The sequence below is a fragment of the Pelodiscus sinensis genome, chromosome 6 (genome assembly GCF_052426305.1).
Source record: "Pelodiscus sinensis isolate ZL-2025 chromosome 6, ASM5242630v1, whole genome shotgun sequence".
NCBI lineage: Eukaryota > Metazoa > Chordata > Testudines > Trionychidae > Pelodiscus > Pelodiscus sinensis.
The window spans coordinates 105,171,858-105,190,464 of NC_143057.1; the positions used below are offsets into that span (position 1 = coordinate 105,171,858).

An 18,607-nucleotide genomic window follows, 5' to 3' on the forward strand; every position below is an offset into this window, starting at 1 on the left:
AACTAATATTTTCTTTCAACTTTTTCAGTCTTCTTAATCTCTGCTCATTGAAGAACCAAGATCACTTATTAAAACTGACAGTTTCTAGTTTGGATTATAGCAGAGATGGGTTAGCAAGAGTCATCCTTTCCAAAATTTTAACTGCATCTATTGATGTAAGTGTAATTAATCATTCACAATTCCTGTCAATATTTACTATTAAACATTTTTCTTCTTTTGTTTAAGGTAAATCTGGTTAATTTAAAATGTAATTTATTCATTGTAAGAGAAAAATGTGTGGATGTTTGTTTTGCATGTTTTAGAATTATAACCAGGGCTTGACAAATGGCTGCGAAACCTACTCGCCAGCCCCGCACTACGCATGCCACCGGTGAACGGGGCAACTGGCTGAAATCTACTCGCCATGGGCGAGTAGATTCAGTGATTTGTCGAGCCCTGATTATAACTATGTATAAACTGCATTTATTTGCTATTTAGCATGATGAAAATTAAACATACATGTAATATGTAACTACCATATAGTCTCTTACAAATATTTTTTCCTTTGCAGAGCTGCAGGTTATATGCAACCAAACATTTACGAGTATTGTTGAGGGCTAATGTAGAATTCTTTAGTAATTGGGGTATTGAACTACTGGTGACCCAACTACACGATAAAAATAAAACCATATCTTCTGAAGCACTTGATATCTTAGATGAGGCATGTGAAGACAAGGTGAGTTTCATTAACTTAGGAATGTGTATAGAAAATATTGTTTCTTTTCTTTAACCAATTAAATCAAATTATCTTGTTTGATCATTCTACTTTGCAAATTGTTTTAAGTACCTAAGCTTTAATTTTCATATGATCACTGCTGTTGTAATTTTTGTTCTTAAAGATGTTCAGAGCTTCAATATGGCTAATTCTCTTTTTAAATAGATCAGGATTTTTTAATGAATTTTTGTATTTCTCTTATAGGCCAATCTTCATGCTCTTATCCAAATGAAACCTGCTCTCTCCCATCTTGGAGACAAAGGGTTGCTTCTGCTTCTAAGGTAAGTGTTGCATGCATCTTTTCGTTAAAAAAAAAAACTTACATATTCATATTCCAAGTGGTTTGTTAGAGATGGAATATTTAGTGTCTGTTGTTATTTTATAGATTTCTGTCCATTCCAAAGGGGTTTTCCTATCTAAATGAGAGAGGTTATGTAACGAAACAAATGGAGAAATGGCAAAAGGTAATTCTAACAAGGCTAAGTGTATAGACCTTGCAAGTTATTTTTAAAGGAGGAATGATGTGAATATAAACATTTAGAAGTTTGCAAGGAATTCACAGTTGTGCAATATTGATGTCAGAACGCTCCATGCCTTCAATGATTAAAAATTTGTGTTTCTAGTGAAACATCCTGTTGTTCATGACTGTACACTTCATTGTGTGAATTCTTTCTTGTCTACTGATGTGCTGTCCTGTCAGGAAGTGAACAGAAACATTCAGTCCCGCTGACAACAATGGGAAGATAGCTTCCCTTCTCTAGAGAGGTACCTGAGGGCAGCCTCTTGCTTCAGTACACTGAGAGTCATTGGAAATGGCTGCCATTTAAAAGAGGGCAATTCTTAGAATTTTACATAGTAAGTCTGTATTTCTTCAGCCTCTGTTGAAGATTAGTAATGAAAATAATAGTTTTTCTTTCCATTAATCCTACAAAACTATTCAAATGTCACATTCACACCAGATTTCAATGTTTAAATTAAAAACTTGAATTATTTATTCTTTAGGATTATTTGAGAGAAAAAGTGCTCTATTTTAAAATATATTTTATATCCTAAATGGCATATTTCTTGTAAATTGTCAGAAAATTAATTCTGTACTCGAAGTACAATTACTGCACTAACTGAAAAATTCAAACTTGATTATGAAGCCAAAAATAACTTTTCTTTAATATGGTAGTATGTTGTATATTCTAGAAATCTTTGTTTCCTGTCATATTATCCAATCATGTGATAGGCTCTACATTGCATTTTCCTTTTTAGGAGTACAATTTAAAATATGTTGAATTAATTGAAGAACAACTTAATGAAGCACTTACCACTTACCGTAAACCTATTGATGGTGATAACTATGTACGTCGGAGCAACCAAAGGTAAATTCTGTTACACAGAAACTTGTTTAAGAAGCCATGAATTGTGATGGCTTTTTAAAATGTCATAACTATTGCCATGTAAACAGACTATTGTGCTTTCTATCAGATTACAGCGGCCTCATGTCTACCTGCCAGTCCATCTTTATGGCCAACTGGTCCACCACAAAACAGGCTGTCATTTGTTGGAAGTTCAGGTGAGAATACTGACTATAGATAAATTAAAAGTAAAAACTTTTAAAGTGTAATATAAAATTTCTAGAATAAATTACTTGGAGTACCTCTATTTTGATCATCATTTTAACAGTCATTATACCAAGATTCATAAAACTATGAACTTTCTAAATTTCAAAGAACTAATATCCAAGAACAGGATTTACCTACATCCTAGCATTATGCGGAAACATTAGAGAAATAGATTTCAACCTGCTTCTTACAACTGATCATTGTGTATGCTAAGGGCTAATGACAGAAATAGGAAAGGCAAACACATCACCAATAAGAAATGTTTTTGGGAGAGTAAATTTTGTCTGAATGAACATGTAAACAATGATTAGTAAAGCCATGCTTTTGTTTTATGCATATAGGGAATACAGATTTAGAATTTTTGTTAAAACAAATGTGTATTTTAAGTTCTTGAAAATGGAGAGAGAAATAAATTACTAAAGTAAAACAGACTAACTTGTAAACTTAGTTTGCACAGTAAGTTTTATAAAATTGTTTAAATAAAATATGCTCAAGTGGAAGGCTAAATACTGCATTAAGTTAATTCGGGGAACCTGTTCCATCTTGAGACCTTAATTAACAATTATTTGATGCTTTCGCTCAAGCTGTTGGTGAGCATAAGTTAATATAATTAAAACCATCACATAGTTGGAAAGAATATGACAAGATTGGTAGTATTTGTACAAAGGAGGCCTAAAACCCAGATAGCAGGGGGATTTTGGTTAGGATGGAAGTATGTTGGATTGAGCTCTGTTGGGAAAATTATATACTGCCATCCCTAAATCAAGTTAATTGCGCTATTAATCCCCGGTTTGTAAATAATTTGAATATGAAGAAAAGTAAAAGAATATACCGGGAATATCTTTACTCTTTGAATCGTAAAACTGCAATGAGAAGGTTTCCAAATGCTGTGAAAGTAAACAAGCTAAGTATTATCATTTTGTGTGTGCACTAAATACAGAATCATTTGTTACTATTTAGGACATTAGGTTGTGTTAAGTGTATAATTTCCCTTCTGCATTATTGGAGTTAATCAGTGCAAGATGTAATTTTCTGGAACTGTCCAATTTAAAGTATATGTATGTAAACGTTTGTTAAAAACTTCCGGAGTCTAATGTATTTAAACTTCTAGTATTTAGTTACATTCAACTGAGTTTGTTTTGTTCTCCTCCTGTAGAGTGTTGTCCCAGATTTAAGTTACACTGTTCGTTCCCCAATGTTGGATAAGTGGGAAGGAATTAAACATCTGAAAGCAGCCCTTTGGGCTTTGGTTAGTAATACATGTATCTTTCCTCTTATTTCTGCTATAATTTTTCAGATACTGAAATAATTAGTTTTAAATGAACGTAATTAACAAGACTTACTTTTCTTGAATCCTAGCTGATCTTTCTGATGAAATACCATGCATTGTATGTGGCTTTAAAAAAAATCTTTGTCAGTCTACCATAAATAGCATAAACAGTAATATGAGCAAATAGTCTTCAGGGGATATGATTTGCTATGGCTCCTTGGTGTCACCATCATTTTCCCCAAAACATTTGTCGGAGTGGGTGAATTGCTGGGTTTAAACCTACCAGGTTCAGTTTGCTTACTGTGGGAAGATAGAAGGGAAGTCTGAAGTCCTTTTGGGATGGAGCAGTCATAACATTGGACATTATGTTCTGTCCTTCCTTCCTCACTAATATTTATTTTCTGTACCCCTATCCAAGTTGATCATTGATGGGGAGAGAGGGGGGGGGGGGAAGTAAAGGGCAGTAAAATGCCAGGATGTGAAAGGGAAATGTAGGATAATCTTTGTTCTATTATCACAGAGCTAAAGGTAGCACATGATGCCCTGAGTCCTTCATTGCTCCCAGGTGAAAAATACCAGAAGGATTGGCTATGTGTTCTAAAACGTTTAATGGTTTGAACTTATAATAAAATTGTGGCCAAATGGCATTTCACATTAGTAGCATGTCAAAAGTTTTGTGGGCATCACTACAAAAGACATCAGTAATTGAATATATTTGATGGCAAATAATAACTTCATTTCAGGGAAATATTGGATCATCCAATTGGGGCCTTAACTTGCTTCAAGAAGAGAATGTGATTCCTGACATAATGGCACTTGCCCAGCACTGTGAGGTTTTATCCATAAGGGGGTATGTATAACTAATTTTAAAATAAAAATGTGCAAATAGCATTTTCTGACAGACCTAGACTGTAAAGATTTCAACTCTTGCTTACAGTGGATGTCCTTTATTAAACATCATTGGAAAAGTTTGAAGAAATTTCCCTCATCTTCTAAACAGATCAGATGTTTATTTATATGAAGTGTCTTGGAAACCAGGTTAGGAAAGTGCCATCATGTAAGGCACTGATTTTCTAGCAAATAAAAATAATGGACGTCCTAGAATACTCAAGGACCTTATAGAGGAGGTATCTGAGCCTCTAGCTATCATCTTTGGAAAATCATGGGAGACAGGAGAGGTTCCAGAAGACTGGAAAAGGGCAAATACAGTGCCCATTTATAAAAAGGGAAATAAGAACAACCCAGAAAACTACAGACCAGTTAGTTTAAGTTCTGTGCCAGGGAAGATAATGGAGCAAGCAATTAAGGAAATCATTTGTAAACACTTGGAAGGTGGCAAGGTGATAGGGAACAGTCAGCATGGATTTGTAAAGAACAAATCATGTCAAACCAATCTGATAGCTTTCTTTGATAGGATAATGAGTCTTGTAGATAAGGGAGAAGCGGTGGAAGTGGTATACCTAGTCTTTACTAAGGCGTTTGATACGGTCTCACATGATATTCTTATCAATAAACTAGGCAAATACAACTTAGATGGGGCTACTATAAGGTGGGTGCATAACTGGCTGGATAACCGTACTCAGAGAGTAGTTATTAATGGTTCGTAATGCTGCTGGAAAGGTATAACAAGCGGGGTTCCGCAGGGGTCTGTTTTGGGACTGGCTCTCTTCAATATCTTCGTCAATGATTTAGATATTGGCATAGAAAATATGCTTATTAAGTTTGCAGATGATACCAAGCTGGGAGGGGTTGAAACTGCTCTGGAGGATAGGGTCATAATTCAAAATGATCTGGACAAATTGGAGAAATAGTCTGAGGTAAACAGGATGAAGTTTAATAAAGACAAATGGAAAGTGCTCCACTTAGGAAGGAACAATCAGTTTCACACATACAGAATGGGAAGCGACTGTCTAGGAAGAAGTATGGCAGAAAGGGATCTAGGGGTTATAGTGGACCACAAGCTGAATGAGTCAGCAGTGTGATGCTGTTGCAAAAAAAGCAAACATGATTCTAGGATGCATTAACAGGTGTGTTGTGAGCAAGACGGGGGAAGTCATTCTTCCGCTATACTCTGCACTGGTTAGGCCTCAGTTGGAGTATTGTGTCCAGTTCTGGATACCGCATTTCAAGAAAATGTAGAGAAATTGGAGATGGTCCAGAAAAGAGCAACAAGAATGACTAACGGTCTAGAGAACATGACCTATGAAGGAAGACTAACAGAATTGGGTTTGTTTAGTTTTGAAAAGAGAAGATTGGTGGGGGACATGATAGCAGCTTTCAGGTATCTAAAAGGGTGTTATAAGGAGGAGGGAGAAAACTTGTTCATCTTGGCCTCTGAGGATAGAACGAGAAGCAATTGGCTTAAACTGCAGGAAGGTAGGTTTAGGTTGGACATTAGGAAAACGTTCCTAACTGTCAGGGTAGACAAACACTGGAATAAATTGCCCAAGGAGGTTGTGGAATCTCCATGTCTGGAGATATTTAAGAGTGGGTTAGATAAATGTCTATCTGGGATGGTCTAGACAGTATTTGGTCCTGTCATGAGGGCAGGGGACTGAACTCGATGACCTCTCGAGGTCGCTTCCAGTCCTAGTATTCCATGATTCTATGATTCAATAGGGATAAAAAATCCTATTTAATTGGTTAACCTGTCTGCAGTGGGCACTGCTGCTCCAGCCCCACCAATTAATAGGATGAAATAGTGAGAAGTGTTAAGTTATGCATTTAGGGATTAACAACAAGAGTTTGAGTTATAAGCTGGGGACACATCAGTTGGAAGTCATAGAAGAGGAGAAGGACCTCGAAGTCCTGGTTGATCACAGGATGACTATGAGCCGACATTGTGACTTGGCTGTGAAAAAGGGATGCATTAGGCGAGGTATTTACAGTAGACAGAAGGAGGTGTTAGTGCCGTTATATAGAGCATTGGTGAGACCTCATTTGGAATAAAAACAGGACTATGTAGCACTTCAAAGACTAACAAGATGGTTTATTAGGTGATGAGCTTTCGTAGGCCAGACCCACTTCCTCAGATCAAATAGTGGAAGAAAATATGATTGCTCTCTTTAAATATATTAGAGGGATAAATGCCAGGGAGGGAGAGGAATTATTTAAGATCAAAACCAGTGTGGACACAAGAACAAATGGATATAAGCTGGCTATTAGAAAGTTTAGACTTGAAATTAGGTGACGGTTTCTAACCATCAGAGGAGTGAAGTTCTGGAACAGCCTTCCAAGGGAAATAGTGGGGGCAAGAGACCTATCTGGCTTCAAGATTAAGCTAGATGGGTTTATGAAGGGGATGGTTTGATGAGATAACATGATCTTGGCAATTAATTGACCTTTCACTATCAGTGGTAAATAGGCCAATGGTGAGAAGATAGGAGGTACAGTAGAGAACTTTTTTCTGGGTGTCTGGTTGGTGAGTCTTGTTCGCATGCTCAGGGTTCAGCTGATTGCCATATTTGGGGTCAGGAAGGAATTTTTCTCCAGGGTAGATTGGCAGAGGCCCTGGAGGTTTTTCGCCTTCCTCTGTAGCATGGGGCACAGGTCCTTGTGGGAGGATTCTCTGCATCTTTTGAGGTCTTCGAGCCATCGTTTGAGGACTTCAATATCTAAGAGATAGGTGAGAGGATTATTCTAGCAGTGGGTGGGTGAGATTCTGTGGCCTGCATTGTGCAGGGAGTCAGACTAGATGATCATAATGGTCCCTTCTGACCTTAAAGTCTATGAGTCTGAGTTAATCTTAATCAATAATCCTCTCCCGTGAGGCTTACCGATTAGCCAGTTAAACCTTCACATCCCTATTCTTAAATCTCTATCGCTATTGTTTTCAATTTTTAGTCATCAATTTTGTATAAGATTTTTGGTGGAAACAGATAAAATGTATTGGTATCCTTGGAAGAGCTTATTATTACATTACCCCATGCACTATTTAAATGTACAAAATGTGCAACGCACAATTAGTATGTTAAGCGATTTGTCCAGAAACCCATAGGAACTTTGTGGCAACAGAGTGCCTGTATAGATCCTTCTGCTCACTTGATCTTAGCCTGTCTGTCTCTGGTCCACCAACCCATCCACTCTGGTTTCTGCAACTTTCTATCTCCCCTCTTCTCTTTATTTTTTCTCTTTCCCATTTCCTGTTTCATTCCTCACCCTTCTGCAGTTGAATTAGGGTACTCTTTCTGTTTCTCCAGGTGCCAGTATGAGGAGCATTGAGAGGATAGGAGAGCTAGCTCTCTACTCTCAGTTCCTGTGTGTGGTACCGGAGTGGTCCTCATCTGGGAGGAGGAACAGTTGCAGTTCTTCTTAATCCCCAGCAGCCAAAAGAAGTCTATTTGAGTCTATGAGAAGTGAGAATTTTAAAAGGCTTATAATTTAGCCGAATTTGAATGAATTTTTGCAGACAGCCAAAGGCATATCTCTGGCACCACTGGATCTCCCTGCCAAGTTTCATGTTCATGCTCCAAAACATGGACATGCTGTAGCTTCAATTAAAACTAACTTTTTAACATTGGAAAATTAATTTTACCTGAAACTTAAGGAAAAACACACACACATGCAGAACAAAACAGAATAACAGTCTGGTGTAGATACTCACCACAGAAAATTTCAGACCCAACAGTTAGTCATACTTATAAACAATTTTTAAAAAGTGTCTTATGATAGAAAGTGTTAGGCAAAATTAACTATCGGTGCTGCTAGCATTTTAGCCTATAATTTTTTAAAGTATTTCTTACTACATAGACATCTTTTCTTTTTGTTTAGTTTAGTTTTGTTTAATTCTGTACCATAAAACAGACAGGAACATGATCTGATAAACTTTTCTTTATGAACCTTACCGTTCGCCTTTCCCGATTAACTTTTTAAAACTGTAGAATATTAACACTGTATTATGCAAGTTTTTCTTTTTCATTTCACATTTTATATATCCAAAATGTAGTTGTTACCTATACAACACTTGTTCTGAATTGCTTTTTCCATTAGATAGAACAAAAAACTCCCAAAAAAACCGTCATCTGGTTTGCAAGGTCTGTACTGGATTATCTTGAAACTTTATTTCCTCTTAAAAATCAAATCTATGTTTGAATAAAGCAGATCTATTGATTTAATCAGGCTATTGTTACTAGTTTTTTTTATATTTATTATTAAATACAGAACCTGTGTCTACGTGCTTGGTCTGATAGCCAAAACTAAACAAGGTTGTGACATTCTGAAGCAGCATAATTGGGATGCAGTGAGACACAGTCGTAGACAGCCGTGGCCAGTAGTCCCTGATGACATGGAACAACTCTGCAATGAACTCTCTTCTATACCCAGCACACTTAGCTTGAACTCGGGGTCCACAAGTTCTAGGCATAACAGTGAAAGTGAATCTGCACCATCAAGTAAGCAAAACTAGAATGTTCACAGTGATAAATGTTTCCTAGTAAGTTTTCAAAACAACATCTAAAAATGGTATTTTATATATAATATTACCGTACTTCTACAACCTTGATCTAAATTTTTTTTAGGCCTAATTATAATACATTTGTTTTCTGACTGATATTAGGAATTTAAATCTAGTGCTAAACATGCCATATTTAAAAGCGGTGAGGAGTCCTGTGGCACCTTATAGACTAACTGAAGTGTAGGAGCATAAGCTTTCGTGGGCAAAGACCCACTTTGTCAGATGCATGTAGTGGAAATTTCCAGAGGCAAGTATAAATATGCAGGCCAGAATCATGCTGGAGATGACAAGGTGGATCCAATCAAGGAGGATGAGGCCCACTTCTAGTAGTTGATCTGGAGGTGTGAATTCCAAGAGAGCAGAAGCTGCTTTTGTAGTTAGCGAGCCATTCACAGTCTTTGTTTAATCCAGAGTTGATTGTGTCAAACTTGAAGTTTTTTTGCTGCAGGATGGCTACCTTGAGATCTGCAATTGTGTGTCTCTTCCTGGACACACAATTGCAGATCTCAAGGTAGCCATCTTGCAGCAAAAAAACTTCAGGACCAGACTTCAAAGAGAAACTGCTGAGCTACAGTTCATCTTCAAGTTTGACACAGTCAGCTATGGATTAAACAAAGTCAGCTATGGATTAAAGAATGGCTCGCTAACTACAAAAGCAGCTTCTGCTCTCTTGAAATTTACACCTCCAGATCAGCTACTAGAAGTGGGCCTCATCCTCCTTGATTGGATCCACCTTGTCATCTCCAGCCTGATTCTGGCCTGCATATTTATGCCTGCCTCTGGAAATTTCCACTACATGCATCTGACGAAGTGGGTCTTTGCCCACGAAAGCTTATGCTCCTACACTTCAGTTAGTCTATAAGGTGCCACAGGACTCCTCGCCGCTTTTGCAGATTCAGACTAACACGGCTACCCCTCTGATACTTGATGCCATATTTAGACATTTTTAAATAGTCCTAAAGAATGCAGCACTGCTAATTGGAGGCCAGTCTCAAGTTAAGTACTAAATAAAATATTATAGCAGTGTCTTTGAAAAATAAAATATTTTACAAAATCCTTTATATGTTAAAGTTAACCTGGCAAACCAGAATTTGAAGAGATGTCTTCCTTTTCTAGTGGGTACAGACACTAGATATATGCAAGTACTACATGTTGCAGAAATTGAAAAAAAAAAAAAAAAGCATAGCAGTACTGTAGCCACTGTTGTCATAAACACCAAAGGAGCTGATCGTTTTCAGTAAGGTGTGAGGAATTTAGTAACATGAGTCCCATTGCATTTCAGTGAGACGTGTGCCTAAATCCTTTAGATGTTTAGATTCCTTCAATTGTCAGGTTACTTGCCCTTAAAAAAAAAAAAAAATCTGTATATTGACAGGTGAAAGGATGTCCTAGAGAGTTTATGGTAAGCAGCTATTTTTAAGCTGTAGATCATAAATTATTATAATCTGAAATAAACACTGTAGGTTGGGAGACCACAAAAATGTAATTCAGTATGTTAGCTAGGCTCATATATTCAGAGAAATGCCTTTCAAAACCCTTTAAATAGCTAGGGTTTTTTGTTTTGTTGTGTTTTTGTTTGAGTTCTGCTTTTTATGAAGACTAACATTTTTTATGTAGGTGGCTGTATACCTTGTGATCAAAATTCATATTTGTACAGTTTAGGTACCCACATTTTAAAATATATCCAAATGATGAAATGAAGAAAATGTGAATGAATTATAAAGGTGAAATCAAGCTTGTGTGGTTCAGATATTAAATTTGATGCAGTTTGTACTTTCATTCTTCGTTAATACAATTTGTTTTCATGGAAATTTGTTAGCATTGGCTCTAAAGCAGGGCTACTCAACATGTGGCCCATGAGCCATTTGCAGCACATGGGTGGATGGGGGGGACAGGTTGGGTTTACACTCAACATGCGGCCCACAGGTGGGATCCTTTGAACATGGCGTCCACTGGGAACCCGCTCCACAACAGAGAGGTGTTTCCCGAGGGCATTAGCATTGAAACACACAAGCAGATGGGCTGGCTGAAACATAGAGGTACAGAGTGTTGGCGTTTCTAGCCATCAAGGAGGAGGTGCCAGGAGCGTGGGGGCATTGTGGAAAAAGCTGGCTGCTTAGCCTTGTGGGCAGATCCTGAGAGGTGCTGATTGGCTCACATTGGCTGACTGGCCAAGTTTGGGTCTGGCGCTGTGGCTTAAGACTTAATCTTTGTATTTGTGCTCATCAGTGTGAAAGATGCTATTTGCATATATATGCAACCACACTTAAATTGCAGCCCTCGGCAGTGCTGTGAGTGTCATTGTGGCCCCCCGGGGCTTCCAAAGTTGAGTAGCTCTGCTCTAGAGGGAGTTAAGGGCTGCCTTTTCCAAAGAATAAAAATAAGACAGGACAAGGAAAGAGTATTGTTTTCTAAGACTTTGCCTGCACTGGCAATTGAGCGACAATGCTTTTGTTGTTCACAGGTTCTTAACTCCACCCCGGTCTAAATGACAGGGGTGAAAGTTTTGACTGCAAAAGTGCTGTCAGTGTTTATACTGCCTGATTTTTAGCAACATGGCCATGTTGCTAAAAGGTGTGTAACGTAGACAAAGCCTAAAGAAGAAAACAAATACAGTAAACTTCCGATAATCTGGCACCTTTAGGACCCAGAGGGTGCCGGATTATCAGATATGCCGGACTATCGGAAGGGGAGACTATGAGGGATCCGGGGTGGGGTGGGGGGGATGCCACCCCAGACTCCTCATAGCCCCCGCTTCCGATAGTCCAGCTCTGCCCCAGGCGTCCCCGATTCAGCCACTGCTGAAACTGATCAGCGGCTGACACCAAGGGAAGCCGGGCACAGAACAGCTCCAATTGTCCGGCTGCCCAGAGCACTTCCGGGTTCCTGATGGTGACGGACCATCAGGAGTGCCGGAGCATTGGATCCCGGACCAATGGAGTTTTATTGTACTAATTTAAAATGTGACTTATACACTGTAGCATACATGTCTCTCTTTATTTTCTTCAGAATTTTTTAAATGTGTAACTGACCTTTTGGCGTATCAAGTTTAAGTAATTTTTTAACAGATTTTTATTTTTTTACAGTTTAGTTTCTACACTTTCTAGAAATACCAACAGTCAGCAATGAGAATCCTTTTTTTAATTTCAGGTATGTTTATCATGGAGGATGACCGTTTTGGCAGTACTTCAACTAGCACATTTTTCCTAGAGATCACTGAGGATGCAGAACAAGCATTTTGTGATAAACCTGGACCCTTAAAGGATAAGGATCGTAGTTCTTTCCCCTTTTTTGCTTCTAGCAGGCTCGTGAAGAATCGCATCCTAAATTCACTAACCCTGCCTAATAAAAAGCATAGAAGTAGTAGCGATCCTAAAGCAGGCAAACTGTCATCATCTGACAGTAAGTCAGGCTTGAGGCGAAATCGTACAGTAACAGAACCATCCAGTAGTATAGAATTTACTCCTGGGGATGAATTCACCCCTGGGTTCAGAGTTCCTAAAATCCATACATTACGCTTAGAAACTTCATTTGTTGGGAGCAAGAACATGGAAGATGCAGGTAGTACCCCAAGTCTTGGAGAAAATGATCTAAGGCTACCAAAAGGACTTGGAAATGAAAATCACAGGGAAAACACAAGCAGAGAGAGACTAATGGGAGATGGTTCTACACAAACACATTTCAAGAGTCGTAGCTTAAGTTTTAATACAGATACCACAACAAGTGGTATAAGCTCAATGAGCTCAAGTCCTTCAAGGGAGACAGTGGGTGTGGATTCTACAAATGTAGACACTGACTGTGGAAGTTTGAGTACTGTGGTAAGTACAAAAACAGTTAAAACAAGCCACTGTTCAACACCACAATCTAACCACCTTCCTCTTTCAAAATCAAATTCTGTGTCCCTGGTGCCGCCAGGCTCTTCTCATACGCTCCCTCGAAGAGCACAGTCCCTTAAAGCTCCTTCTCTTGCTACAATAAAGAGTCTTGCTGACTACACCTTTAGCTATACAAGTTCTCGAGATGCCTTCGGTTATGCTACACTGAAACGCTTACAGCAGCAAAGGATGCATCCTTCACTATCTCATTCAGAAGCCCTTGCATCACCAGCAAAGGATGTGCTGTTTACTGACACTATTACCATGAAGTCTGGGAGCTTGGATTCTCGGCTGACGCCAAGTAGGTAAGAAAGATCCATGCTAATATATTATTTCACAAGCATAGTTAAATAATGTTTTATTTGTCATGTAAATTATTTTTACAGTTTTTTGCTAATGATAGGTAACAGTCAGTACCTAAAGATCTGGAATTCCATTGGAAGCAGGACAAATATATTAAGGGAATTATTAATGAATTAAGGATCTGAACTTCCTAATTGCTGTTATAAAAAGGCCCAGTACCTATATATTACTGTCATCAGTTTCTCACTGCCAGGTAGACCAATCACAGTCCAGAGCAATAATTTTCTTATTTATCTTGGTGTTTCTTCCCTTTTGACTTTTGTGGTAGGCTTTTTAATGAAGTATATTACTTCAGTCTGAATCATTATTATTGTAACTTATTTCCCTGTGTTCATGGAATGAGTGCAAACAGTGTTTTCTTGAGTTTCCCCTGTATCTCTTACTGAAGTTTTAAACTGAGAGTACTTCTGTTTTAGACCTGTTCCAGGATGGTGGTTTAAGTCCAGCACAGGGCCCCACTGAAGTTGATACAAATTTTGTCATTGACTTCCTGGGTCTAGAATTTCAGCCATGGGACTCGTTTTTAGAGAAAGTCAGTGTCTCCTTTTTGTTAGAGTATGATTATAAACATTTTGTAGCACTGATTAGGCCATTATATAACATACTTGTCTCATGACATTGACTGTCTTGCATTTGATAAGTGTAAATAACTAACTTCTGAAGTCCTAGCACTCTTCCCCCATTTATCAGGTCACTGTTCCTCGATTCTGTTTCCTTTTTTATCAGTCTTTGACTACTGTTGTCTCACATTTGAAGACTGTTCCTGTCAGGAAGTAGTTTTCTAGCTCTGTTGTCCATCTCCCATATCTCCTCCCAACACACACCTTTACACACACATTTCCCCCAGCATCCTGGTTGATGTGACAGAAAGGGAAGAGATTATCATGGTAGGTTCTTGTCTGAAGCTCCTGGCTGCTGCAGAGAGCAGGCATCTGTTACTTTGTCCACTATGAATAATTCTCATCCCTGCCTCTGTTGCACATTGCTTTCCCAAGAAGCAGTAACGTGAAATAGAACATATTTGGATTTCTTGTATGTTCCAAATTTAGGTGCATTTGTGAAGATTTTGATCTTGTGATCGGATGTGGTCCTTTTTTCGTCAAATGTAATGTGAGAAATACTTAGTGCCCTCATTTCTATTTAAGTTATGGTTACTAAGCATCTTGCCTCAAATCATTACATAAGCTCACACCTGTTGACTAGGTCTTGTAAAAATATCCTCACTCTTTACCTATACTATGCGTTTTCTTCTGGTATTTCTTGGGGGAAAAAACCCAACTTCATAGGTTTAATATTAAATTCCTAACTCTGAAGTTGGAAAGGAGGAAAATAGTGGCAAATATGTAGCATTAAAATATTGAAAGTAGTATGGCTGTTTTGTGCCATTTGCTGATTGAAATAAGTAGTTGTCTAGGTCTGGATTAATGGCATCATTTTTTGTGTGCACATCAGTTGCTACTCTAATTAGTTCTGATATGCAGAGATACTTACCAGAATACGATATCAAGGGCCTCATTACTCTGTAATTGAGTTTAGCCATTTAAACAATATGTCTTGAGTAATACATGGACAGACATTAATAATTTCTGTTCACCTTAGCATAAATCCATTAAACTGTCAAGAGTATGTGAAAAATACATGAATTATTGCCTATAAACTGTGTTCAAAACATGAAGGTTGCAGTCAAGTACTTAAGTTAGGAAATTCCAGAATCAAGCTTGGCTGTAGAGTTTTTATTGTGTTATGCATTATGATATCTTTAATCGCATGATGACATACTATATTTCTACAATACCGATCCCATACCATGCGTAAAAGAACAGATCTCAATTAATCACAGCTCTTGAATATTTTATTTTTGAGAAACTGTTCTTCAAATTCTGCTGTGAATACAGAATTATTAATTTTTGATGGGCTTTTCCATGACATTTGTCACTCTAGTATATGAGTTACTTCACAAACATTAGTATTTTATTTTCACATCATCTCTGTGACATGTGGGAGCACTGTCATGCCCATTTTAAAGATGAGGAACTGAGGTAAAAAAGCCCCACCAATTTTAAGTGTCCAATTTGATATACTAGGAACTTGATTTTTCAAAAAACTTAGCATTATATAGCATTTTATGTTCAAAGCAATCTTTCCCTAGCCCGCAAGATTTTAGTTGCGGCTACAGATATTTATAACTTAAACAGACTTAGGTCTGGATCTCAAATCGTGCATATAGAAAATGAGGAACATACAATTAGCAATTTTCTTAGCATCACACAGGCTAGCATTTACTTTCTTTGACCATTAGACCAGCAGATGAAGCAGTGGTCCTACAGATTGTCGTCTTCACTACACAATGCTGATTCATTCATAGTTAGGTCCATTCTGTAAACTGAAAGGTGTCCTGTAGAAAAAGTAATATTTTATCATGTGATTAAAGATTATCAAGTATACACACAAAGGGATCAAATTAAGGTTGTGCAGGTAATCTTTATTGTCATAGTTCCTGATATTTGAGTGCTTGACTTGTCAGACAGTATTCTTTAACATAGTTTTTGCATTTTATTTCCTATGTTTTTTAAAAAGCGAGCAGGTGGGAGGAAGGGGGAAGAAATCTCATTATGCAACATCATAATGACACCTATGTAGGTCATTGGTAGACTTAAGATTTTGGCAAATTTAATTGATCAGTAGATTAGTAGTTTGTCCTTTATGTAGATAAGTACTAAAAGGGAATGAGAGAGACACTTTGCCAGTTTATACTGACAGGAGAGGATTGGGAAGGCTCCAGCATCTTGGGTTCTCCTTCCAGGATCTGTAGGGGAAGCATTCTAGTGACTCTTGCCATTGCCCAAAGCATGACCTTCTGGCCCATCCCTTCCAACTGCTTTTCGTATGCTCCCCACCATACTTTACACCTCCCAGTCCTATTCTTCTTCCATAGACACTCCTATTTTCCATTCCTCAGAACTCTCATCCCACAGATCAGCCAGTCTCATTCTCCGCTAGTTGGCTCCTCATCTGACCTCTTACCCACTTGCCCAGTCCCACCTTCTGCATTTACCATCACCACTGACTCCCAGCCCTAATACCCACATTGTTTCATCTCTTCTCATTGTGCCCCTCACCTCCAGTTCCTGTGGTGTTTACCTGCCAGGATCAGTTTTCCCCCTGCACTCTGTCTGGCTTGTTAGCATATCTATCTCCATTCTTTTCTCCTACCTCAGTGGCTTTCAGTCCCTGTTTTTTGAATAGTTGATTTCAGACTTCCCTGTCTTAATTTCCCTCTCCTCCCCTCAGTCCAGCTTCCTTGTCCCCATTTCTTCCCCCCTTCATTTTTGGATACATATCTTATCCCCTCTGCATTCAAGTTCAGGGTTCTTTTTCCTCGACACAGAGCCACTCAATAGCAGGGATTTTTTTTTTCAAAGGCTGGTAATGTGGCCAAATTTAGTCATATATCAAACTCACATTCTTGGCATAAGAAGCCACCCCTTGCCAAATTTCAAGTGCTTTCCTCAAAGCATGGCAGTGGGGAGAAGGGTGTGTGTGTGCATGTGTGCTACTTATCAAAATAAAGGTTGTCAGACTTTTTTTTAACATAGGTAAAATGTATATTTCCCTTGACCTTGCACTTAGAAATAGACCAACTATTTTGACTGAAATTTTCAAAAAGAAATTTCAGCCAGGTGTAGAAAATTTAAAGTTAAATTTGGCTAAGTCGTAAGTAACTGGAAACAGGGTCTCTTACATTGAGATGGGTTGGGCAACTTTAGTAAGGGTGCTAACAACCCTCACCTATAGAAGAAGAATTTAAAAAGGAGTGGTTTTCAGAAGTTTGTCATTTGCTCTTTTAATGATATTACAGGTTCATGAAAGCTTTAAGCTATGCTTCGCTAGATAAAGAAGATTTATTAAGCCCTATTAACCAAAACACACTGCAGCGTTCCTCTTCTGTTCGGTCCATGGTGTCCAATGCTACGTATGGTAGCACTGATGATTACATTGGTCTTGCTCTCCCAGTGGATATCAATGAAATATTTCAGGTATGTACACAGTAATGTATTTAACTGATGTATAATAAAAATGAGTTTGTGTTTTCATGAGTAATAGCATTTCCCCCCCCACTAATTTAGTGTTCTTTTAAGATGTGTAAAATTCTCATCTACCTCAATCCAGGAGATATGGACATGTTGGAATTGCAGTATACAGAAATTTCTGAGTTCCACAGATTTCTGAAATGGGGACGCTTTCCCACTTTAGTTATTTATAGGAAAAGTTCCAATTAGTTGTGGTGATTATGTTTTTGGAAGTGTTTTTCATTTAAATTAGCATTTCTTAGACAAAAATATATTGACTTAAAATAGAAAAACCTATGCTTCTAGAGCAGGGGTGGGCAATAATTTTTTGGCAGGGGCCGCTTCAGAAATTTTTGAAGTGGCCCCAGCCCACTCCGGAAGGGGTGGGGCCAAGATACGTCCCTGCTTCCCCACCCACAGACCATGATTAGACTGGGGGGTGGGGGAGCGCCTTTTTCCCCCCAACCCCAGAGGTTCCATGCCCTTGGTGGTGGGAGAACATAAGAACGGCCGTACTGGGTCAGACCAAAGGTCCATCTAGCCCAGTATCCAGTAAACTGACAGTGGCCAGCACCAGGTGCCCCAGAGAGGGTGGACCGAAGACAATGATCAAGTGATTTGTCTCCTGCCATCCCTCTCCAGACTCTGACAAACAGAGGCCAAGGACACCATTTTATCCCCTGGCTAATAGCCTGTTATGGACCTAACCTCCATGAAATTATCTAGCTTCTCTTTAAACTCTATTATAGTCCTAAATACAGTCCTAAATGATGAAAAGCACAGAAACAGTGAAGTGAATGGTAAAACAGGAGGAAGTGATATCTATCAGTAGATCAAGAAAGACAAAAACATGGACTCCCCCTTCTGCCCCCATGCTAATCAGGGCTTGGGGGCAGGGGAGTGTACAAAGTCTCCTCCTATCCTACCAGGAGCATGTGGTGATTCTAAGCACCGCACGATCCTGGCAGGACAGAGGAAACTTCATGCGCTTCCCCCCGCCCCCAGACCTTAATAGGCCTGGGTATAGGGAAGTGGCAGGGCCATGACAAGCTGGATCAATCCACTTGGTGGGCTGGATCCATCCCATGGAGGCCCTTTTGCCCACCACTGTTCTAGAGGCTTTTGTGCATCTTCACAATAGGACTTCTTCTTGTCAATGTTTTATACTGTGTAACTGATTAACATTTTTTTACCTCACCCCATCTGCTCTTGA

General features: G+C 38.6%; 1 protein-coding gene across 1 annotated transcript in view; it reads left to right on the plus strand.

Annotated features, from left to right (window-relative positions):
* RICTOR (RPTOR independent companion of MTOR complex 2) overlaps positions 1-18,607 on the plus strand; it is a 139,011-nt gene that overhangs the window by 102,833 nt on the left and 17,571 nt on the right. Inside the window, exons 22-32 of the mRNA XM_006139479.5 lie at positions 29-155; positions 551-715; positions 959-1,035; positions 1,140-1,218; positions 2,012-2,121; positions 2,228-2,315; positions 3,521-3,613; positions 4,378-4,484; positions 8,795-9,024; positions 12,237-13,266; positions 17,184-17,361. Of these exons, the coding sequence (XP_006139541.4) occupies positions 29-155; positions 551-715; positions 959-1,035; positions 1,140-1,218; positions 2,012-2,121; positions 2,228-2,315; positions 3,521-3,613; positions 4,378-4,484; positions 8,795-9,024; positions 12,237-13,266; positions 17,184-17,361 (2,284 nt within the window). The remainder of the gene's footprint in view (positions 1-28; positions 156-550; positions 716-958; positions 1,036-1,139; positions 1,219-2,011; positions 2,122-2,227; positions 2,316-3,520; positions 3,614-4,377; positions 4,485-8,794; positions 9,025-12,236; positions 13,267-17,183; positions 17,362-18,607) is intronic.